This window comes from Oncorhynchus mykiss, chromosome 11, assembly GCF_057628025.1.
Source record: "Oncorhynchus mykiss isolate SJ-2025 chromosome 11, ASM5762802v1, whole genome shotgun sequence".
Lineage (NCBI taxonomy): Eukaryota > Metazoa > Chordata > Actinopteri > Salmoniformes > Salmonidae > Oncorhynchus > Oncorhynchus mykiss.
In genome coordinates this window covers 5,485,001-5,510,000 of record NC_143032.1, presented here as the reverse complement: position 1 = coordinate 5,510,000, position 25,000 = coordinate 5,485,001, and the positions used below count along the sequence as shown (strand labels likewise).

Sequence of the window (25,000 nt, the reverse complement as noted above, 5' to 3'; positions counted from 1 at the left end):
CATACAAAAACACACATCCACTTTCATACCAAAACACACACCCACACCAAAACACACATCCACTTTCATACCAAAACACACATCCACACCAAAACACACATCCACACCAAAACACACATCCACTCCAAAACACACATCCACTTTCATACCAAAACACACATCCACTTTCATACCAAAACACACATCCACACCAAAACACACATCCACACCAAAACACACATCCACACCAAAACACACATCTACACCAAAACACACATCCACTTTCATACAAAAACACACATCCACTTTCATACCAAAAAACACATCCACACCAATACACACATCCACACCAAAACACACATCCACTTTCATACAAAAACACACATCCACTTTTCATACCAAAACACACATCCACACCAAAACACACATCCACTTTCATACCAAAACACACATCCACACCAAAACACACATCCACTCCAAAACACACATTCACTTTCATACCAAAACACACATCCATACCAAAACACACATCCACACCAAAACACACATCCACACCAAAACACACATCCACTTTCATACCAAAACACACATCCACTTTCATACAAAAACACACATCCACTTTCATACCAAAACACACATCCACACCAAAACACACATCCACACCAAAACACACATCCACTTTCATACAAAAACACACATCCACTTTTCATACCAAAACGCACATCCACACCAAAACACACATCCACTTTCATACCAAAACACACATCCACACCAAAACACACATCCACTCCAAAACACACATCCACTTTCATACCAAAACACACATCCACACCAAAACACACATCCACACCAAAACACACATCCACTTTCATACAAAAACACACATCCACTTTTCATACCAAAACACACATCCACACCAAAACACACATCCACTTTCATACCAAAACACACATCCACACCAAAACACACATCCACTCCAAAACACACATCCACTTTCATACCAAAACACACATCCATACCAAAACACACATCCACACCAAAACACACATCCACACCAAAACACACATCCACTTTCATACCAAAACACACATCCACTTTCATACAAAAACACACATCCACTTTCATACCAAAACACACATCCATACCAAAACACACATCCACACCAAAACACACATCCACACCAAAACACACATCCACTTTCATACAAAAACACACATCCACTTTTCATACCAAAACGCACATCCACACCAAAACACACATCCACTTTCATACCAAAACACACATCCACTTTCATACCAAAACACACATCCACACCACAACACACATCCACACCAAAACACACATCCACTTTTCATACCAAAACGCACATCCACACCAAAACACACATCCACTTTCATACAAAAACACACATCCACTTTTCATACCAAAACACACATCCACACCAAAACACACATCCACTCCAAAACACACATCCACTTTCATACCAAAACACACATCCATACCAAAACACACATCCACACCAAAACACACATCCACACCAAAACACACATCCACTTTCATACCAAAACACACATCCACTTTCATACAAAAACACACATCCACTTTCATACCAAAACACACATCCATACCAAAACACACATCCACACCAAAACACACATCCACACCAAAACACACATCCACTTTCATACAAAAACACACATCCACTTTTCATACCAAAACGCACATCCACACCAAAACACACATCCACTTTCATACCAAAACACACATCCACTTTCATACCAAAACACACATCCACACCACAACACACATCCACACCAAAACACACATCCACTTTTCATACCAAAACGCACATCCACACCAAAACACACATCCACTTTCATACCAAAACACACATCCACTTTCATACCAAAACACACATCCACACCACAACACACATCCACACCAAAACACACATCCACACCAAAACACACATTCACTTTCATACCAAAACACACATCCACACCAAAACACACATTCACTTTCATACCAAAACACACATCCACACCAAAACACACATCCACACCAAAACACACATCCACTTTCATACCAAAACTCATTTCCATTCATTTATTTCAATTGACTGACTTCTATGAACTGTAACTCAGCAAAATTGTTGAAACTGTTGCATTTACACACACACACACACACACACACACACACACACACACACACACACACACACACACACACACACACACACACACACACACCTTTAAAACATTGATTTAGGTAACTCTACCTAAGGAGAGGAGAGACCTAAGAGAAAGTAAATAAGTTGTAGTGTCTAAGAATCAACAGGAGGCGGCAGCACTCTAGACGGCTCTGTTACAGCTCTACTCAGAGAGCAACATTCAACTGCTTTAATTCTCACCCTCTCCCAACTTAGTTTCCCCTCTCTATCCCCATCTCTTCCCCTCTCTCTCCCCATCTCTTCCCCTCTCTCTCCCCATCTCTTCCCCTCTCTCTCATCTATTCCCCTCTCTCTCCATCTCTTCCCCTCTCTCTCTCCATCTCTTCCACTCTCTCTCTCCATCTCCGTCCCCTCTCTCTCCATCTCTTCCCCTCTCTCTCCATCTCTTCCCCTCTCTCTCCATCTCTTCCCCTCTCTCTCCCCATCTCTTCCCCTCTCTCTCTCCATCTCTTCCCCTCTCTCTCTCCATCTCGTCCCCTCTCTCTCTCCATCTCGTCCCCTCTCTCTCTCCATCTCTTCCCCTCTCTCTCCATCTCTCCCCTCTCTCTCCATCTCTTCCCCTCTCTCTCCATCTCTTCCCCTCTCTCTCCATCTCTTCCCCTCTCTCTCTCCATCTCTTCCCCTCTCTCTCCATCTCCTCCCCTCTCTCTATCTCTTCCCCTCTCTCTCTCTCCATCTCTTCCCCCTCTCTCTCTCCATCTCTTCCCCTCTCTCTCCCCATCTCTTCCCTCTCTCTCCATCTCTTCCCCTCTCTCTCCCATCTCTTCCCCTCTCTCTCCCCCATCTCTTCCCCTCTCTCTCTCCATCTCTTCCCCTCTCTCTCTCTCCATCTCTCCCCATCTCTTCCTCATCTCTTCCCCTCTCTCTCCCCATCCCTTCCCCTCTCTCTCCCCATCTCTTCCCCTCTCTCTCCCCATCTCTTCCCCTCTCCCTCTCTCCATCTCTTCCCCTTTCTCTCTTCATCTCTTCCCCTCTCCATCTCTTCCCCTCTCTCTCTCTCCATCTCGTCCCCTCTCCATCTCTTCCCCTCTCTCTCCCCATCTCTTCCCCTCTCTCTCTCTCTCCATCTCGTCCCCTCTCTCTCTCTCCATCTCGTCCCCTTTCCATCTCTTCCCCTCTCTCTCTCTCTCCATCTCGTCCCCTCTCCATCTCTTCCCCTCTCTCTCTCTCCATCTCGTCCCCTCTCCATCTCTTCCCCTCTCTCTCTCCATCTCTTCCCCTCTCTCTCTCCATCTCTTCCCCTCTCTCTCTCTCCATGTCATCCCCTCTCCATCTCTTCCCCTCTCTCTCTCTCCAACTCGTCCCCTCTCCATCTCTTCCCTTCTCTCTCTTTTTCACCTCTCCCCCCCTCTCTCTTTTTCACCTCTTCTGAAAACTAGCAATGTTAATATGAATAAAGGAGGAATGTGTAATGCTTGAGCTAGTTACCTGACAGGACTGGAAGGAGAGGGGAGCTAGTTACCTGACAGGACTGGAAGGAGAGGGGAGCTAGTTACCTGATAGGACTGGAAGGAGAGGGGAGCTAGTTACCAGACAGGACTGGAAGGAGAGGGGAGCTAGTTACCTGATAGGACTGGAAGGAGAGGGGAGCTAGTTACCGGACAGGACTGGAAGGAGAGGGGAGCTAGTTACCTGACATGACTGGAAGGAGAGGGGCGCTAGTTACCGGACAGGACTGTAAGGAGAGGGGAGCTAGTTACCAGACAGGACTGGAAGGAGAGGGGAGCTAGTTACCGGACAGGACTGGAAGGAGAGGGGAGCTAGTTACCTGACAGGACTGGAAGGAGAGGGGAGCTAGTTACCGGACAGGACTGGAAGGGGAGGGGAGCTAGTTACCTGACAGGACTGGAAGGAGAGGGGAGCTAGTTACCAGACAGGACTGGAAGGAGAGGGGATGGGAGCTAGTTACCTGATAGACTGGAAGGAGAGGGGAGCTAGTTACCTGACAGGACTGGAAGGAGAGGGGAGCTAGTTACCTGACAGGACTGGAAGGAGAGGGGAGCTAGTTACCTGACAGGACTGGAAGGAGAGGGGAGCTAGTTACCAGACAGGACTGGAAGGAGAGGGGAGCTAGTTACCTGATAGGACTGGAAGGAGAGGGGAGCTAGTTACCGGACAGGACTGGAAGGAGAGGGGAGCTAGTTACCTGACATGACTGGAAGGAGAGGGGCGCTAGTTACCGGACAGGACTGTAAGGAGAGGGGAGCTAGTTACCAGACAGGACTGGAAGGAGAGGGGAGCTAGTTACCGGACAGGACTGGAAGGAGAGGGGAGCTAGTTACCTGACAGGACTGGAAGGAGAGGGGAGCTAGTTACCGGACAGGACTGGAAGGGGAGGGGAGCTAGTTACCTGACAGGACTGGAAGGAGAGGGGAGCTAGTTACCAGACAGGACTGGAAGGAGAGGGGGTGGGAGCTAGTTACCTGATAGACTGGAAGGAGAGGGGAGCTAGTTACCGGACAGGACTGGAAGGAGAGGGGAGCTAGTTACCTGACAGGACTGGAAGGAGAGGGGAGCTAGTTACCTGACAGGACTGGAAGAAGAGGGGAGCTAGTTACCTGACAGGACTGGAAGGAGAGGGGAGCTAGTTACCAGACAGGACTGGAAGGAGAGGGGAGCTAGTTACCTGAACGGACTGGAAGGAGAGGGGAGCTAGTTACCTGACAGGACTGGAAGGAGAGGGGAGCTAGTTACCTGACAGGACTGGAAGGAGAGGGGCGCTAGTTACCGGACGGGAACCGGCCCACAGTCAAAGGAGAGGGGACCGGCCCACAGTCAAAGGAGAGGGGACCGGCCCACAGTCAAAAAAGAGGGGACCGGCCCACAGACAAAGGAGAGGGGACCGGCCCACAGTCAAAGGAGAGGGGACCAGAACACAGTCAAAGGAGAGGGGACCGGCCCACAGTCAAAGGAGAGGGGACCGGCCCACAGTCAAAGGACAGGGGACCGGCCCACAGTCAAAGGAGAGGGGACCGGCCCACAGTCAAAGGACAGGGGACCGACCCACAGTCAAAGGAGAGGGGACCGGCCCACAGTCAAAGGAGAGGGGACGGGCCCACAGTCTAAGGAGAGGGGACCGGCCCACAGTCTAAGGAGAGGGGACGGGCCCACAGTCTAAGGAGAGGGGACCGGCCCACAGTCTAAGGAGAGGGGACCGGCCCACAGTCTAAGGAGAGGGGACCGGCCCACAGTCTAAGGAGAGGGGACGGGCCCACAGTCTAAGGAGAGGGGACCGGCCCACAGTCAAAGGAGAGGGGACCGGCCCACAGTCAAAGGAGAGGGGACCGGCCCACAGTCAAAGGAGAGTTTGTCACTGATCACATAAAGAGGTGGTGCTGCTCTGGCAATGTCACACACACACAGGAAGTGAGTAAACGGTGCTGGCATACAGGAAGATATGGCAGGAAGAGAGGACCTTAATGAGGTCAGGGATGATGTCATGTGCTCTGATCATCCCCCTTTTCTCTCCTCTCGTCTTCCCCTCCTCCATCTTATATTCTCCACCTCTACATCCTTCTCCTTTCCTTATCTATCTTCCATACTATCCTCCTCTCAGAAACCCAATCACTTGCTTTCTATCCTTCCTCTCCTCCCACCCACCTCCCTCTACTCTACTCCCTTCGCCTCTTCCTCCCTACCTCTCCTCTCCTCCCTCCCTCCCTCTCCTCCCTCCGTCCCTCTCTCTCCTCCCCTCTCCTTCCTCCCCCCCTCTCCTCCCACCCACCTCCATCTACTCCCCTCTCCTCTCCTCCTCCCCTCTCCTCCCACTCACCTCCCTCTACTCCCCTCTCCTCCCTATCCTCCCACCCACCTCCATCTACTCCCCTCTCCTCCCACCTACCTCCCTCTCCTCCCACCCAACTCCCTCTACTCCCCTCTCCTCTCCTTCCTCCCTCTCCTCCCACCCACCTCCCTCTCCTCCTCCTTCCTCTCCTCCCACCCACCTCCCTCACCTCCCCCTCCGCATCCCACTTCTCCCTCCGCATCCCTCTTCTCCCCCCGCCTCCTTCTCCTCCCCCTCCCTCTCCTTCCTCCTCCTCCCCACCCTCTCCACCCTCTCCTTCCACCCTCTCCTCTCCTCTCCACTCCACTACTTCCTCTCCTCTACTTCCTCTCCTCTACTTCCTCTCCTTCCTCTCCTCTTTTCCTCTCCTCTTGTCTCCTCTCCTCTACTTCCTCTCCTCTCCGCCTCTCTACATCCTCTCCTCTCCTCCTCTCCTCTCTACTTCCTCTCCTCTCCTCTCCTCCTCTCTACTTCCTCTCCTCTCCTTTCTACCTCCTCTCCTCTCCTCTCCTCTCCTCTCCTCTCCTCTCCTCTCCTCTCCTCTCCTCTCTACCTCCTCTCCTCTCTCCTCTCCTCTCCTCTCCTCTCCTCTCCTCTCCTCTCCTCTCCTCTCCTCTCCTCTCCTCTCCTCTCCTCTCCTCTCCTCTCATTGGAAGACTCCATCGGTTAGATTAGTTCACTGTAGGAAATAGGGTGCCACAAACTGTAAATGATTGACAACAAGTATTTTGCAACAACAATACCAACGATACCAGACAGAAGATCTCTGACCATCCGACTAGAAACGGGAACCGAGAGAGAGCGAGAGAAGAAGTAAACAGAAGAAGAATTGCCCATTCCTACCTCACTCCCTTCCTTCCTTCTGAGAAAAACAGGCCAGCATCAGATCAGTGGTTGGTTCTCTGTGATTCTCTCAACTGCCTACATAGTTCAGACGAGGTCTTTTCTAGATGGCTACATATCACAAATCATTTGGCCAGCTGCCAACCATAGGGATTACAGTAGTGGACTGGCTGAAGGTCAGAGAGGGAACCAACTTCTCCTAACCCAGGTGGCAGTAGTGAGGTCATCAGTAGTGGACGGGCTGAAGGTCAAAGAGGGAACCAACTTCTCCTAACCCAGGTGGCAGTAGTGAGGTCATCAGTAGTGGACTGGCTGAAGGTCAGAGAGGGAACCAACTTCTCCTAACCCACTAATTCAGAACACATTTACTTGGCCACATAAGAAATGTATCTCTCTTCAGATGATAAGAACAGTGACAGCAGGTGGCAGTAGTGAGGTCATCAGTAGTGGACGCTGATTACGTCTTCTTTCCCACAGAGCACCTGTATAACCCTGGCTGAAGCCCAGCTCCGGACTCCAGGAGAGGTGAAAGGAAGTTGATTAGCTGGACAAACTCTATCCTGTCTCATATGGAGAGGGGAGGCAAAGCTCAACTTCAGCCAGTCCACTACTGTAGTCCCTCTCTGACCTTCATCCAGTCCACTACTGTAGTCCCTCTCTGACCTTCATCCAATCCACTACTGTAGTCCCTCTCCTCTCTGACCTTCAGCCAGTCCACTACTGTAGTCCCTCTCTGACCTTCATCCAGTCCACTACTGTAGTCCCTCTCCTCTTTGATTTCTCATTTAGCTCTGAGTTCATCAATAATTCAGCCCTCAAATCAAATTGTACTTCTTAGTTGCATACACATATTTAGCAGATGCTATTGCGGGTGTAGCGAAATGCTTGTGAACAGAGAGAGGATAGAGGGAGAGTAGGAGAGGATAGAGGGAGAGATAGAGAGAGGGAGAGAGGAGAGAGGGAGAGAGAGGATAGAGGGAGAGATAGAGAGAGGGAGAGAGCGAGAGAGGATAGAGGAGAGCGTGAGAGAAGATTTAGAGAGAGGAGAGAAGAAAGCGCGAGAGGATTGAGGGAGCAAGAGAGAGAGGATAGAGGGAGAGAAAGAGGATAGAGGGAGAGAGAGAGGATAGAGGGAGTGAAAGAGAGGATAGAGGGAGTGAAAGAGGGGATATAGGGAGAGAGGATAGAGGGAGAGAGGATAGAGAGAGAGAGGATAGAGGGAGAGGATGGAGGGAGAGGATAGAGGGAGAGAGGATGGAGGGAGAGAAAGAGGGGATAGAGGGAGAGAGGATAAAAGGTGAGAGGATAGAGGGAAAGAGGATAGAGGGAGTGAAAGAGAGGATATAGGGAGAGAAATAGAGGATAGAGGGAGAGAGGATAGAGGGAGAGAGGATAGAGGGAGAGAAAGAGGGGATAGAGGGAGAGAGGATAGAGAGAGAGAGGATAGAGACAGGATAGAGGGAGAGGATAGAGGGAGAGAGGATAGAGGGAGAGAAAGAGGGGATAGAGGGAGAGAGGATAGAGGGAGAGAGGATAGAGGGAGTGAAAGAGAGGATAGAGGGAGAGAGGATAGAGGGAGAGAGGATAGAGGGAGAGGATAGAAGGAGAGAGGATAGAGAGAGAGGATAGAGGGAGAGATGATAGAGGAAGAGAAAGAGGGGATAGAGGGAGAGAGGATAGAAGGTGAGAGGATAGAGGAAAAGAGGATAGAGGGAGAGAGGATAGAGGGAGAGAGGATAGAGAGAGAGGATAGAGAGAGGATAGAGGGAGAGAGGATAGAGGGAGAGAAAGAGGGGATAGAGGGAGAGAGGATAGAAGGTGAGAGGATAGAGGAAAAGAGGATAGAGGGAGAGAGGATAGAGGGAGAGAGGATAGAGAGAGAGGATAGAGGGAGTGAAAGAGAGGATAGAGGGAGAGAGGATAGAGGGAGAGAGGATAGAGGGAGAGATGATAGAGAGAGAGAGGATAGAGAGAGAGGATAGAGAGAGAGAGGATAGAGAGAGAGGATAGAGGGAGAGAGGATAGAGGGAGAGAGGATAGAGGGAGAGAGGATAGAGGGAGAGAGGATAGAGAGAGAGAGGATAGAGAGAGAGAGAGGATAGAGGGAGAGAGGATAGAGGGAGAGAAAGAGGGAGAAACGTTCACGAAACGTGAACATTATTACCAGGTAGGTTAGTAGGTTCTCTGGGTAGGTTCTGTTTGACATTACGGGAACGGTCTCTTGGAAACATTCCTATGAAAACCGTAGCTAAATGACCGAACGAAACTCTTAAGGGAACGTTCTGAAAACGTTTGTTGTCAGCTGGGCTGTTTCATTTGGCATTGGACGAATGGAGGGCTGTTGTTTGGCCCGTTATTAAGAACAAATTATTTTTTACAATGACGGCCTAGGAACAGTGGGGCAGAACGACAGATTGCTACCTTGTCAGTTCTGGGGTTTGAACTTGCAACCTTCTGGTTACTAGTCCAACACTCTAACCACTAGGCTACCTGCCACCTCTACACTCTAACCACTATGCTTACCTGCCACCTCTACACTCTAACCACTAGGCTACCTGCCACCTCTACACTCTAACCACTAGGCTACCCTGCAGCCTCTACACTCTAACCACTAGGCTACCCTGCCACCTCTACGCTCTAACCACTAGGCTACCTGCCACCTATACACTCTAACCACTAGGCTACCTGCCTCCTCTACACTCTAACCACTAGGCTACCTGCCTCCTCTACACTCTAACCACTAGGCTACCTGCCACCTCTACACTCTAACCACTAGGCTACCCTACCACCTCTACACTCTAACCACTAGGCTACCTGCCTCCTCTACACTCTAACCACTAGGCTACCTGCCAACTCTACACTCTAACCACTAGTCTACCTGCCACCTCTACACTCTAACCACTAGGCTACCTGCCTCCTCTACACTCTAACCACTAGGCTACCTGCCACCTATACACTCTAACCACTAGGCTACCTGCCACCCCTACACTCTAAACACTAGGCTACCTGCCACCTCTACACTCTAAACACTAGTCTACCTGCCACCTCTACACTCTAACCACTAGGCTACCTGCCTCCTCTACACTCTAACCACTAGGCTACCTGCCACCTCTACACTCTAACCACTAGGCTACCTGCCTCCTCTACACTCTAACCACTAGGCTACCCTGCCACCTCTACACTCTAACCACTAGGCTACCTGCCTCCTCTACACTCTAACCACTAGGCTACCCTGCCACCTCTACACTCTAACCACTAGGCTACCCTGCCACCTCTACACTCTAACCACTAGGCTACCTGCCTCCTCTACACTCTAACCACTAGGCTACCCTGCCACCTCTACACTCTAACCACTAGGCTACCCTGCCACCTCTACACTCTAACCACTAGGCTACCCTGCCACCTCTACACTCTAACCACTAGGCTACCTGCCTCCTCTACACTCTAACCACTAGGCTACCCTGCCACCTCTACACTCTAACCACTAGGCTACCTGCCTCCTCTACACTCTAACCACTAGGCTACCTGCCACCCCTACACTCTAACCACTAGGCTACCCTGCCACCTCTACACTCTAACCACTAGGCTACCTGCCACCTCTACACTCTAACCACTAGGCTACCCTGCCACCTCTACACTCTAACCACTAGGCTACCTGCCTCCTCTACACTCTAACCACTAGGCTACCTGCCACCCCTACACTCTAACCACTAGGCTACCCTGCCACCTCTACACTCTAACCACTAGGCTACCCTGCCACCTCTACACTCTAACCACTAGTCTACCTGCCACCTCTACACTCTAACCACTAGGCTACCTGCCAACTCTACACTCTAACCACTAGGCTACCCTGCCACCTCTACACTCTAACCACTAGGCTACCTGCCACCCCTACACTCTAACCACTAGGCTACCCTGCCCCCTCTACACTCTAACCACTAGGCTACCCTGCCGCCTCTACACTCTAACCACTAGGCTACCCTGCCACCTCTACACTCTAACCACTAGGCTACCCTGCCACCTCTACACTCTAACCACTAGGCTACCTGCCTCCTCTACACTCTAACCACTAGGCTACCCTGCAGCCTCTACACTCTAACCACTAGGCTACCCTGGCGGTTGAGGTAAAACGTCCTTCTGCCACCATCTCTCACCTCGCAGTCGTACCCGCGTGTGTGTGTGTGTGTGTGTGTGTGTGCAGGTACTTCATAGACGGCAAGCACCCTACCCCTACAGTGAAACATCCCTGCTGCCAACCAATACTCCTCTGACAAAGAAACAGGTTTTAGTTCCAAGAGGAGTTTTCGGCCGCCGTTACCCAACACTACTTAAACAGTGCTCTCCTCATGATCCAATAACGAAAGCAGGAATTTCCACCTCTCTTTTTACTGTGGTAATTAATCGCTGGAGGGGTTTACTTAAGAGGCAGAGAAAGAGAACACACTGTTTTCTTTAGGGTGTATCCCCAGTAGTACATTACACCCTACACCCTTCCTTCAGTTTCTTTAGGGTGTATCCCCAGTAGTACATTACACCCTACACCCTACACCCTTCCTTCTTTAGTAGGGACGGGATGCTCCCAGCATTGCACTATTTGTTCCATGGCTAAAATGACAACCCGAAGCAGACCTAACTCTTTGGGTCCTGATAACCTCCTGTATGTAACTTATTGTGTGCTATAGTTTGTAAAATAAATGTCTGGATGACACCATAATGATGATTGTTTCCAACATTAGGGCTCTTTTCCTGAAGATGTAAAGTCTGTGTCGTGTTTCGTTTCCTTTGCCACGATACTGGTATCATGCTGGCCCTACTTTCTAGGGTGGATCCATTGTACCTCATTACACCCTGTCTTCTCTTTCAGCTTGCTAGCAGCTGTTCTGACATTCCCACATCCTGTTCTGACATTCCCACATCCTGTTCTGACATTCCCACATCCTGTTCTGACATTCCCACATCCTGTTCTGACATTCCCACATCCTGTTCTGACATCCTGTTCTGACATTCCCACATCCTGTTCTGACATTCCCACATCCTGTTCTGACATCCTGTTCTGACATTCCAACATCCTGTTCTGACATTCCCACATCCTGTTCTGACATTCCCACATCCTGTTCTGACATTCCCACATCCTGTTCTGACATCCTGTTCTGACATTCCCACATCCTGTTCTGACATTCCCACATCCTGTTCTGACATCCTGTTCTGACATTCCCACATCCTGTTCTGACATTCCCACATCCTGTTCTGACATCCTGTTCTGACATTCCCACATCCTGTTCTGACATTCCCACATCCTGTTCTGACATTCCCACATCCTGTTCTGACATTCCCACATCCTGTTCTGACATCCTGTTCTGACATTCCCACATCCTGTTCTGACATTCCCACATCCTGTTCTGACATTCCCACATCCTGTTCTGACATTCCCACATCCTGTTCTGACATCCTGTTCTGACATTCCAACATCCTGTTCTGACATTCCCACATCCTGTTCAGACATTCCCACATCCTGTTCTGACATTCCGATATTCTGTTCTGACATCCTGTTCTGACATTCTGTTCCGACATCCTGTTCTGACATCCTGTTCTGACATTCCAACATCCTGTTCTGACATTCCCACATCCTGTTCTGACATTCCCACATCCTGTTCTGACATCCTGTTCTGACATTCCAACATCCTGTTCTGACATTCCCACATCCTGTTCAGACATTCCCACATCCTGTTCTGACATTCCCACATCCTGTTCTGACATTCCAACATTCTGTTCTGACATTCCAACATTCTGTTCTGACATTCCAACATTCTGTTCTGACATTCCAACATTCTGTTCTGATATTCCAACATTCTGTTCTGACATTCCAACATTCTGTTCTGACATTCCAACATTCTGTTCTGACATCCTGTTCCGACATTCTGTTCTCACATTCCAACATTCTGTTCTGACATTCCAACGTCCTGTTTTGACATTCTAACATTCTGTTCTGACATTCCAACATTCTGTTCTGACATTCCAACATTCTGTTCTGACATTCCAACATCCTGTTCTGACATCCTGTTCTGACATCCTGTTCTGACATCCTGTTCTGACATTCCAACATCCTGTTCTGACATTCCCATATCCTGTTCTGACATTCCCACATCCTGTTCTGACATTCCGATATTCTGTTCTGACATCCTGTTCTGACATCCTGTTCCGACATTCTGTTCCGACATTCCAACATCCTGTTTTGACATTCCAACATTCTGTTCTGACATTCCAACATTCTGTTCTGACATTCCAACATTCTGTTCTGACATTCCAACATTCTGTTATGACATTCCAACGTCCTGTTCTGACATTCTAACATTCTGTTCTGACATTCCAACATTCTGTTCTGACATTCCAACATTCTGTTCTAACATTCCAACATCCTGTTCCGACATTCTGTTCTAACATCCTCTTCTGACATTCTCCATCATACCATCGGTGTAATGCATCTGACTTGAAATATCACTGGATATGTAAATGTATAGTTTATTTATATCCCATTGAGATTTTACATTTTGAATGTCACAAAATGTGACGGAAAATGACAATGTGACAGCTCAGTAGCCTATGACTGGTGTGTCTCTTCACAGCCCAGAGGACAATAGTGGTATTCAGCCTTCATATTGTGAGCTACAGGAAGGAGCCTTCTTTAACATCACAGAGACTACAGCAGGGAAGATGTCACAGAGACTACGGAGGGGAATGTATCACAGAGACTACGGCAGGGAAGATATCACAGAGACTATGGCAGGGAAGATATCACAGAGACTACGGCAGGGAAGATATCACAGAGACTACGACAGGGAAGATATCACAGAGACTACGGCAGGGTAGATATCACAGAGACTACGGAGGGGAATGTATCACAGAGACTACGGCAGGGAAGATATCACAGAGACTACGGAGGGGAATGTATCACAGAGACTACGGCAGGGAAGATATCACAGAGACTACGGCGGGGAATGTATCACAGAGACTACGGCAGGGAAGATATCACAGAGACTACGGCAGGGAATATTTCACAGAGACTACGGCAGGGAATATATCACAGAGACTACGGCAGGGTAGATATCACAGAGACTACGGCAGGGTAGATATCACAGAGACTACGGCAGGGAAGATATCACAGAGACTACGGCAGGGAAGATATCACAGAGACTACGGCAGGGAAGATATCACAGGGACTACGGAAGGGTAGATATCACAGAGACTACGGCAGGGAAGATATCACAGAGACTACGGCAGGGTAGATATCACAGAGACTACAGAGGGGAATGTATCACAGAGACTACGGCAGGGAAGATATCACAGAGACTATGGCAGGGAAGATATCACAGAGACTACGACAGGGAAGATATCACAGAGACTACGGCAGGGTAGATATCACAGAGACTACGGAGGGGAATGTATCACAGAGACTACGGCAGGGAAGATATCACAGAGACTACGGAGGGGAATGTATCACAGAGACTACGGCAGGGAAGATATCACAGAGACTACGGAGGGGAATGTATCACAGAGACTACGTCAGGGAAGATATCACAGAGACTACGGCAGGGAATATTTCACAGAGACTACGGCAGGGAATATATCACAGAGACTACGGCAGGGTAGATATCACAGAGACTACGGCAGGGTAGATATCACAGAGACTACGGCAGGGAAGATATCACAGAGACTACGGCAGGGAAGATATCACAGAGACTACGGCAGGGAAGATATCACAGGGACTACGGAAGGGTAGATATCACAGAGACTACGGCAGGGAAGATATCACAGAGACTACGGCAGGGTAGATATCACAGAGACTACAGAGGGGAATGTATCACAGAGACTACGGCAGGGAAGATATCACAGAGACTACAGCAGGGAAGATGTCACAGAGACTACGGCAGGGAAGATATCACAGAGACTACGGCACATGATCCTCCGGCCACTCACCTGTTCAGCGCGGTCGTATCCTGAATCCTGTTTCTCCGTCTTCACCTGCCCTCCTGCTCCCTCCGTCTTCCCCTGCCTCGCTTTCATCCCACTGTCCTCTTTATCCATCAGATACCTCAGCAGGGCGTTGTCCTTCTTATTGGGACTCAGGGGCTCCTGTTTGGGTGTGAGGTTCCCGTCCGTACCGTGTCCCGTCTGTCTGTTACCACACCCACCTTGCTCCCCCAGCTCCCTGCCCGTGGCCTCAGCAGTGAGCTTGGCCAGGTCCACAGGAGAGGTGCTGTTCTGGAGCAGCCTGTGAAGTATCTTGTGTTTATCCTTTAGGGAGGTGGCGTGGCCCCCTGGGGCCCCTGGAGCGTAAGGGCCCCCCAGCCCTGACGAGGGGTCCTTGGGGTCCCCTCCTCCGTTGGGGGACAAAGGGGTGTCGAGGGGTTGGGACTTGGTGGTGAGAAGCTGGAGGAGTTTGGTGTGGCCCTTGTTGTCACAGCGTTGTCTACGGCTCTGTGCGCCGGAGCCACCGTCGAGGCCATCCCTCTCCTCTGTGATGTCAGCGTGGTTACCGTGGGTACCATGGTTACCGTGGGTACCGTTCCCATCTGTATGTCTCTGGTCATACTGTCCACCCTGACCATGTTCCTGCTCTCTGCCCAAAGAGTCCCCATTTCCCTTACCGCCGCCAAGCTTCGACATCATGTGAGGGTTGACTCCTGATCCCAACGCCATCCCAGCGGGCGATCCCATCGTCTTCCTGTCAGGTGATCCCAGGGCGTGTGTTTGAGGATGCTGGCCCCCTGCGCCGTGAGGGTGTGTGTGTTCACCACTGCCTTCTCTGACCCCGTGACACTCACTCAGAGCCTGCAGGGCCGACAGAGAACTACTGCCGTAGCTGTGGCTGTTAGCATAGCTGTTAGCATGACTGTTAGCATGGCTGTTAGCATGGCTGTTAGCATGACTGTTAGCATGACTGTTAGCCGCAGGACCGCTACCTCCTACTGCAACCCCTGTTCCAGACCCAGCCATCCCCACAGGGGAGGGCGAGTGCAGGCTTGGGGCCAAGCGAGGGCTCCCTGCCATCCCTGGACTTGCCCTGTGCCTAGGGGACAACATAGAAATCTGTTGCCCCAGATGGGCCCCTCCGGCTGGGCTAGGGCTGCTTCGAGACGGGCTGCTCATCCTCCAATTAGCCCCTTGATGGTTAGGGTGGATGTGGAGGTTCATGCCTCCCTGTAACCCTCCGGAGTGGCCCATGGGCTGGGGGGGGCAGCCGTAGTGGTAGTCCTGTATGTGTTCCGACCCTGGCCCCATGGCTCCGAGCCCTGGTTCTCTGGACCCTGGCCCCATGGCTCCGAGCCCTGGTTCTCTGGACCCTGGCCCCATGGTTTCGAGCCCTGGTTCTCTGGACCCTGGCCCCATGGGTCCGAGCCCTGGTTCTCTGGACCTTGGCCCCATGGGTCCGAGCCCTGGTTCTCTGGACCCTGGCCCCATGGCTCCGAGCCCTGGTTCTCTGGACCCTGGACTTCCATGAGGAGGGGAACAGAACGTGCTGTTGGAGCTGATTGTAGTGTCCTGTCCCTGGGGGCCCAAACCAGAGAGGGTCCCCTGGGTTGGAGGGGTTATGGAAGGGTTGGGGCTGATCCCTGGCCCCTGTCCACCGGGCCCCATGTCTTGACCCGGGCCCAGATCAGACCTTGATTGTTCCCTGATGGAGGAAGATACAGCCATATTTAGAGTAGTAACTACTAACCTACACAAACTGGCAACCTGCTGCTAACAAACTTTATCCTCCACACACACACACACACACACACACACGTCCCAAATGACACCCCATGAGCTCTGGGCAACAGTAGTACCATTATATAGGGCTGGTTAACTTGCTCAGCCTTTTGTAGGCTCGCAGAACAAATGCCAAAACCAGGGACCCCCGACCAAAACAACTCAGTCGGGGTCTTAACTTACTGTTGAGTTAGAATAGTACAATAACATACATCAGCAGTTTTCCTCATGTTATGTCAGCTAACATTTATGTTTAGATTGGTGAGTTAGTCTAGCCAGCTATCTAAATCTGTAGTAATCATGGCTGAATACTGACCGAGGGCACGTGCCCAGGGGCCCTAAACTCCAGGGGGGGGGGGCACATTGATGTTGTTAGTCACTCTCACTCAGATATCAAATTAACATGGCATAGGTCTTGTGTAGAATTGCAGGAAATGAGCAACATTCTCTCTACGCCTCCATGGAAAAATTAACAGAATGACATGAAAATGTGTTCTCTCTCTGCCATCAAGTTGGGGGACAGTAAAATGTTTTCCCCGCGAGACGGGGGGCCCCACCAACCAAATCTCACGTAGGGCCCAAAAACGTCTAGGGCCGGCCCAGACTAATGGTACAATGCATTTAGTGAAGTCATTTAAAGTAATTTAACTGCACAAAGTCATTTAAAGTAATTTAACTGCACAAAGTATTTTAAAGTAATTTAACTGCACAAAGTATTTTAAAGTAATTTAACTGCACAAAGTCATTTAAAGTAATTTAACTGCACAAAGTATTTTAAAGTAATTTAACTGCACAAAGTATTTTAAAGTAATTTAACTGCACAAAGTAATTTAACTGCACAAAGTAATTTAACTGCACAAAGTAATTTAACTGCACAAAGTATTTTAAAGTAATTTAACTGCACAAAGTATTTTAAAGTATTTTAACTGCACAAAGTAATTTAAAGTAATTTAACTGCACAAAGTAATTTAACTGCACAAAGTAATTTAAAGTAATTTAACTGCACAAAGTATTTTAACTGCACAAAGTATTTTAAAGTAATTTAACTGCACAAAGTAATTTAAAGTAATTTAACTGCACAAAGTATTTTAACTGCACAAAGTATTTTAAAGTAATTTAACTGCACAAAGTAATTTAAAGTATTTTAACTGCACAAAGTAATTTAACTGCACAAAGTAATTTAAAGTAATTTAACTGCACAAAGTATTTTAAAGTAATTTAACTGCACAAAGTAATTTAACTGCACAAAGTAATTTAACTGCACAAAGTATTTTAAAGTAATTTAACTGCACAAAGTATTTTAAAGTATTTTAACTGCACAAAGTAATTTAAAGTAATTTAACTGCACAAAGTAATTTAACTGCACAAAGTAATTTAAAGTAATTTAACTGCACAAAGTATTTTAACTGCACAAAGTATTTTAAAGTAATTTAACTGCACAAAGTAATTTAAAGTAATTTAACTGCACAAAGTATTTTAACTGCACAAAGTATTTTAAAGTAATTTAACTGCACAAAGTAATTTAAAGTATTTTAACTGCACAAAGTAATTTAACTGCACAAAGTAATTTAAAGTAATTTAACTGCACAAAGTATTTTAAAGTAATTTAACTGCACAAAGTAATTTAAAGTATTTTAACTGCACAAAGTAATTTAAAGTAATTTAACTGCACAAAGTATTTTAACTGCACAAAGTATTTTAAAGTAATTTAACTGCACAAAGTAATTTAAAGTATTTTAACTGCACAAAGTAATTTAACTGCACAAAGTAATTTAAAGTAATTTAACTGCACAAAGTATTTTAAAGTAATTTAACTGCACAAAGTAATTTAAAGTATTTTAACTGCACAAAGTAATTTAAAGTAATTTAACTGCACAAAGTATTTTAACTGCACAAAGTAATTTAAAGTAATTTAACTGCACAAAGTAATTTAACTGCACAAAGTAATTTAAAGTAATTTAACTGCACAAAGTAATTTAAAATAATTTAACTGCACAAAGTATTTTAAAGTAATTTAACTGCACAAAGTAATTTAAAGTAATTTAACTGCACAAAGTAATTTAACTGCACAAAGTAATTTAAAGTAATTTAACTGCACAAAGTATTTTAACTGCACAAAGTATTTTAAAGTAATTTAACTGCACAAAGTAATTTAACTGCACAAAGTAATTTAAAGTAATTTAACTGCACAAAGTATTTAAAGTATTTTAACTGCACAAAGTATTTTAACTGCACAAAGTATTTTAAAGTAATTTAACTGCACAAAGTATTTTAAAGTAATTTAACTGCACAAAGTATTTTAACTGCACAAAGTATTTTAAAGTATTTTAACTGCACAAAGTATTTTAAAGTAATTTAACTGCACAAAGTATTTTAACTGCACAAAGTATTTTAAAGTATTTTAACTGCACAAAGTATTTTAAAGTAATTTAACTGCACAAAGTAATTTAACTGCACAAAGTAATTTAACTGCACAAAGTATTTTAAAGTAATTTAACTGCACAAAGTATTTTAAAGTAATTTAACTGCACAAAGTATTTTAAAGTATTTTAACTGCACAAAGTATTTTAAAGTAATTTAACTGCACAAAGTATTTTAACTGCACAAAGTATTTTAAAGTATTTTAACTGCACAAAGTATTTTAAAGTAATTTAACTGCACAAAGTAATTTAACTGCACAAAGTAATTTAACTGCACAAAGTATTTTAAAGTAATTTAACTGCACAAAGTATTTTAAAGTAATTTAACTGCACAAAGTATTTTAACTGCACAAAGTATTTTAACTGCACAAAGTATTTTAAAGTAATTTAACTGCACAAAGTATTTTAAAGTAATTTAACTGCACAAAGTATTTTAAAGTAATTTAACTGCACAAAGTAATTTAACTGCACAAAGTATTTTAAAGTATTTTAACTGCACAAAGTATTTTAAAGTAATTTAACTGCACAAAGTAATTTAACTGCACAAAGTAATTTAACTGCACAAAGTATTTTAAAGTAATTTAACTGCACAAAGTATTTTAACTGCACAAAGTATTTTAAAGTAATTTAACTGCACAAAGTATTTTAAAGTAATTTAACTGCACAAAGTATTTTAAAGTAATTTAACTGCACAAAGTATTTTAAAGTAATTTAACTGCACAAAGTATTTTAAAGTAATTTAACTGCACAAAGTATTTTAACTGCACAAAGTATTTTAAAGTATTTTAACTGCACAAAGTATTTTAAAGTAATTTAACTGCACAAAGTATTTTAACTGCACAAAGTATTTTAAAGTATTTTAACTGCACAAAGTATTTTAAAGTAATTTAACTGCACAAAGTAATTTAACTGCACAAAGTATTTTAAAGTATTTTAACTGCACAAAGTATTTTAAAGTAATTTAACTGCACAAAGTAATTTAACTGCACAAAGTAATTTAACTGCACAAAGTATTTTAAAGTAATTTAACTGCACAAAGTATTTTAAAGTAATTTAACTGCACAAAGTATTTTAACTGCACAAAGTATTTTAACTGCACAAAGTATTTTAAAGTAATTTAACTGCACAAAGTATTTTAAAGTAATTTAACTGCACAAAGTATTTTAAAGTAATTTAACTGCACAAAGTAATTTAACTGCACAAAGTATTTTAAAGTATTTTAACTGCACAAAGTATTTTAAAGTAATTTAACTGCACAAAGTAATTTAACTGCACAAAGTAATTTAACTGCACAAAGTATTTTAAAGTAATTTAACTGCACAAAGTATTTTAACTGCACAAAGTATTTTAACTGCACAAAGTATTTTAAAGTAATTTAACTGCACAAAGTATTTTAAAGTAATTTAACTGCACAAAGTATTTTAAAGTAATTTAACTGCACAAAGTATTTTAAAGTAATTTAACTGCACAAAGTATTTTAAAGTAATTTAACTGCACAAAGTATTTTAACTGCACAAAGTATTTTAAAGTATTTTAACTGCACAAAGTATTTTAAAGTAATTTAACTGCACAAAGTATTTTAACTGCACAAAGTATTTTAAAGTATTTTAACTGCACAAAGTATTTTAAAGTAATTTAACTGCACAAAGTAATTTAACTGCACAAAGTATTTTAAAGTATTTTAACTGCACAAAGTATTTTAAAGTAATTTAACTGCACAAAGTAATTTAACTGCACAAAGTAATTTAACTGCACAAAGTAATTTAAAGTAATTTAACTGCACAAAGTATTTTAACTGCACAAAGTATTTTAAAGTAATTTAACTGCACAAAGTATTTTAAAGTAATTTAACTGCACAAAGTAATTTAAAGTAATTTAACTGCACAAAGTATTTTAAAGTAATTTAACTGCACAAAGTAATTTAAAGTATTTTAACTGCACAAACGGATTAATTGCACAAAGCAGTGGACTGTGGGTACGTAAACATACTGCTGCCCCTCCTGATGAGTTCAGATTTCCATGTGGCCCCCACCCCCGTCAAAGTCGCCATTTGGGACAAAGGAGCATCCTCTATTCAGTGTGTAGTTCAGTCCCCGATTAATGCCCCCCCCACACCCCTTGAGACAGACAGGTCCCCACAGAGTGACAGACAGGTCCCCACAGAGTGACAGACAGGTCCCCACAGAGTGACAGACAGGTCCCCACAGAGTGACAGACAGGTTAGTTAGACCCTGAAACCCTAATGTAAACCACTAGTTACACCCTGAAACCCTAATGTAAACCACTAGCTACACCCCGAAACCCTCATGTAAACCACTAGCTACACCCTGAAACCCTCATGTAAACCACTAGTTACACCCTGAAATCCTAATGTAAACCACTAGTTACACCCTGAAACCCTCATGTAAACCACTAGTTACACCCTGAAATCCTAATGTAAACCACTAGCTACACCCTGAAACCCTCATGTAAACCACTAGTTACACCCTGAAATCCTAATGTAAACCACTAGTTACACCCTGAAACCCTCATGTAAACCACTAGTTACACCCTGAAACCCTAATGTAAACCACTAGTTACACCCCGAAACCCTCATGTAAACCACGCTCTGGGTTAGGGATCAAGGGTCAGGGTTCGTACCTCTGTAGCAGGTGTAGAGACATGTAGAGCTGGGGTTAGGGGTCAGGGGTCAGGGTACGTACCTCTGTAGTAGGTGTAGAGACATGTAGAGCTGCGGTTCAGGGGTTAGGGGTCAGGGGTTAGGGAACGTACCTCTGTAACAGGTGTAGAGACATGTAGAGCTGGGGTTAGGGGTCAGGGGTCAGGGGTTAGGGTTCGTACCTCTGTAACAGGTGTAGAGACATGTAGAGCTGGGGTTCAGGGGTTAGGGGTCAGGGGTTAGGGAACGTACCTCTGTAACAGGTGTAGAGACATGTAGAGCTGGGGTTAGGGGTCAGGGGTTAGGGTTCGTACCTCTGTAACAGGTGTAGAGACATGTAGAGCTGGGGTTCAGGGGTTAGGGGTCAGGGGTTAGGGAACGTACCTCTGTAACAGGTGTAGAGACATGTAGAGCTGGGGTTAGGGGTCAGGGGTCAGGGTACATACCTCTGTAGCAGGTGTAGAGACATGTAGAGCTGGGGTTAGGGGTCAGGGGTCAGGGGTTAGGGAACGTACCTCTGTAACAGGTGTAGAGACATGTAGAGCTGGGGTTAGGGGTCAGGGGTCAGGGTACATACCTCTGTAACAGGTGTAGAGACATGTAGAGCTGGGGTTAGGGGTCAGGGTACGTACCTCTGTAGCAGGTGTAGAGACATGTAGAGCTGGGGTTAGGGGTCAGGGGTCAGGGGTTAGGGTTCGTACCTCTGTAGCAGGTGTAGAGACATGTAGAGCTGGGGTTCGTTGGTGGCAGGGGAGCGGACCAGCTTGCTCTTGGTGTGAGCCGACACGATGGTCCCGTCTGACAGAGAGAACCTGTAGATGGGGCTGAATGCCTGGCCGTGATGCAACACTGGAAAGAGACACACACGGGGAACGACCTACCGTGTTAAAAAAGAAATCTGGGATCCAAACGACAACAAAGCAGTCACCCCATCACATGTTTTGGTAAATAGCTGAGTGACGATATTGGAGAAATGTAACCACTCAAATTCATGGACGGAGCTTTGGATTCAAGGACTAACATGATGTGTTGTGATTGTCTAAGACGATATAGGCCTCGTCTGGTAGTCTAAGATGATATAGGCCTCGTCTGGTAGTCTAAGATGATATAGGCCTCGTCTGGTAGTCTAAGATGATATAGACCTCGTCTGGTAGTCTAAGATGATATAGGCCTCGTCTGGTAGTCTAAGATGATATAGACCTCGTCTGGTAGTCTAAGATGATATAGGCCTCGTCTGGTAGTCTAAGATGATATAGACCTCGTCTGGTAGTCTAAGATGATATAGGCCTCGTCTGGTAGCCTAAGATGATATAGGCCTCGTCTGGTAGTCCAAGATGATATAGGCCTCGTCTGGTAGTCTCACCCTCTTGTTGGTGTCTCTTGGCGAAGGACATCTCTCCGTCGTTCTGTAGGTGAAACCTCTGGATACTTGTCCTCACCAGGTCTTCCCAGCCAGGCTTCATAGAGGCTCTCAGAAGACTGGTGTCTAGTGACGTGATCTTACCTAGGGACACAGCGGAGATAGAGAGAGTCAGGCTACTGATCACAAATGCTCACACGCATGAGGTCAGGTTATTGAGCTTACATGCACACAAGCGCGCGCACACACACACACCCACACACACTATCTGTCCATCTGTTTTACACACTCATAGACCTCCTCCCTGTGTCGTTCACACACGCTGTTCTGTCATACTTCCAGCACAGCCAGAAGAGGACTGGCCACGCCTCATAGCCTGGTTCCTCTCTAGGTTTATAATCTCCACCCGGCACAGCCAGAAGAGGACTGGCCACCCCACATAGCCTGGTTCCTCTCTAGGTTTATAATCTCCACCCTGCACAGCCAGAAGAGGACTGGCCACCCCTCATAGCCTGGTTCCTCTCTAGGTTTATAATCGCCACCCGGCACAGCCAGAAGAGGACTGGCCACCCCTCATAGCCTGGTTCCTCTCTGGGTTAATAATCTCCACCCTGCACAGCCAGAAGAGGACTGGCCACCCCTCATAGCCTGGTTCCTCTCTAGGTTTCTAATCTCCACCCAGCACAGCCAGAAGAGGACTGGCCACCCCTCATAGCCTGGTTCCTCTCTAGGTTTCTTCCAAGGTTTTGGCCTTTCTAGGGAGTTTTTCCTAGCCACCGTGCTTCTAAACCTGCATTGCTTGCTGTTTGGGGTTTTAGGCTTGGTTTCTGTACAACACTTTGAGATATCAGCTGATGTACGAAGGGCTATATAAATACATTTGATTTGATTTGATACTCCCTGTCCAGTGTGCATGGAGGCTGAAACAGAGCGGTCAAGTAGACTGCAGGTAGACTACAGGTAGACTGCAGGTAGACTACAGGTAGACTGCAGGTAGACTGCAGGTAGACTGCAGGTAGACTACAGGTAGACTGCAGGTAGACTGCAGGTAGACTGCAGGTAGACTACAGGTAGACTGCAGGTAGACTGCAGGTAGACTACAGGTAGACTGCAGGTAGACTACAGGTAGACTGCAGGTAGACTGCAGGTAGACTGCAGGTAGACTGCAGGTAGACTACAGGTAGACTGCAGGTAGACTGCAGGTAGACTACAGGTAGACTGCAGGTAGACTGCAGGTAGACTGCAGGTAGACTGCAGGTAGACTGCAGGTAGACTACAGGTAGACTACAGGTAGACTGCAGGTAGACTACAGGCTCCAGGCTTTGGGACAGCAGTACACCAGGGTCACGGGTTGGGTATTGACCAGGCTTTGGGACAGCAGTACACCAGGGTCACGGGTTGGGTACTGACCAGGCTTTGGGACAGCAGTACACCAGGGTCACGGGTTAGGTACTGACCAGGCTTTGGGACAGCAGTACACCAGGGTCACGGGTTGGGTACTGACCAGGCTTTGGGACAGCAGTACACCAGGGTCACGGGTTGGGTACTGACCAGGCTTTGGGACAGCAGTACACCAGGGTCACGGGTTGGGTACTGACCAGGCTTTGGGACAGCAGTACACCAGGGTCACGGGTTGGGTACTGACCAGGCTTTGGGACAGCAGTACACCAGGGTCACGGGTTGGGTACTGACCAGGCTTTGGGACAGCAGTACACCAGGGTCACGGGTTGGGTACTGACCAGGCTTTGGGACAGCAGTACACCAGGGTCACGGGTTGGGTACTGACCAGGCTTTGGGACAGCAGTACACCAGGGTCACGGGTTGGGTACTGACCAGGCTTTGGGCTGGCACTCAGACAACACTCTCTCTCTACCATATCTCTTCACAGTGACACCTTGAGAAAAGTTACTTTGTCACTGGAAACCTCATTTAAAGACTAATGTGATTGGTTATAATCTGTCTGGTCGTACCAGTC

General features: G+C 46.5%; 1 protein-coding gene across 1 annotated transcript in view; it reads right to left on the bottom strand.

Moving 5' to 3' along the window:
• Positions 1-25,000, bottom strand: part of LOC110536532 (nuclear receptor coactivator 2) — a 216,400-nt gene that overhangs the window by 40,697 nt on the left and 150,703 nt on the right. Inside the window, exons 8-10 of the mRNA XM_090189179.1 lie at positions 23,029-23,169; positions 22,367-22,514; positions 14,811-16,509 (exon numbers count right to left, since the gene is read on the bottom strand). Of these exons, the coding sequence (XP_090045305.1) occupies positions 14,811-16,509; positions 22,367-22,514; positions 23,029-23,169 (1,988 nt within the window). The remainder of the gene's footprint in view (positions 1-14,810; positions 16,510-22,366; positions 22,515-23,028; positions 23,170-25,000) is intronic.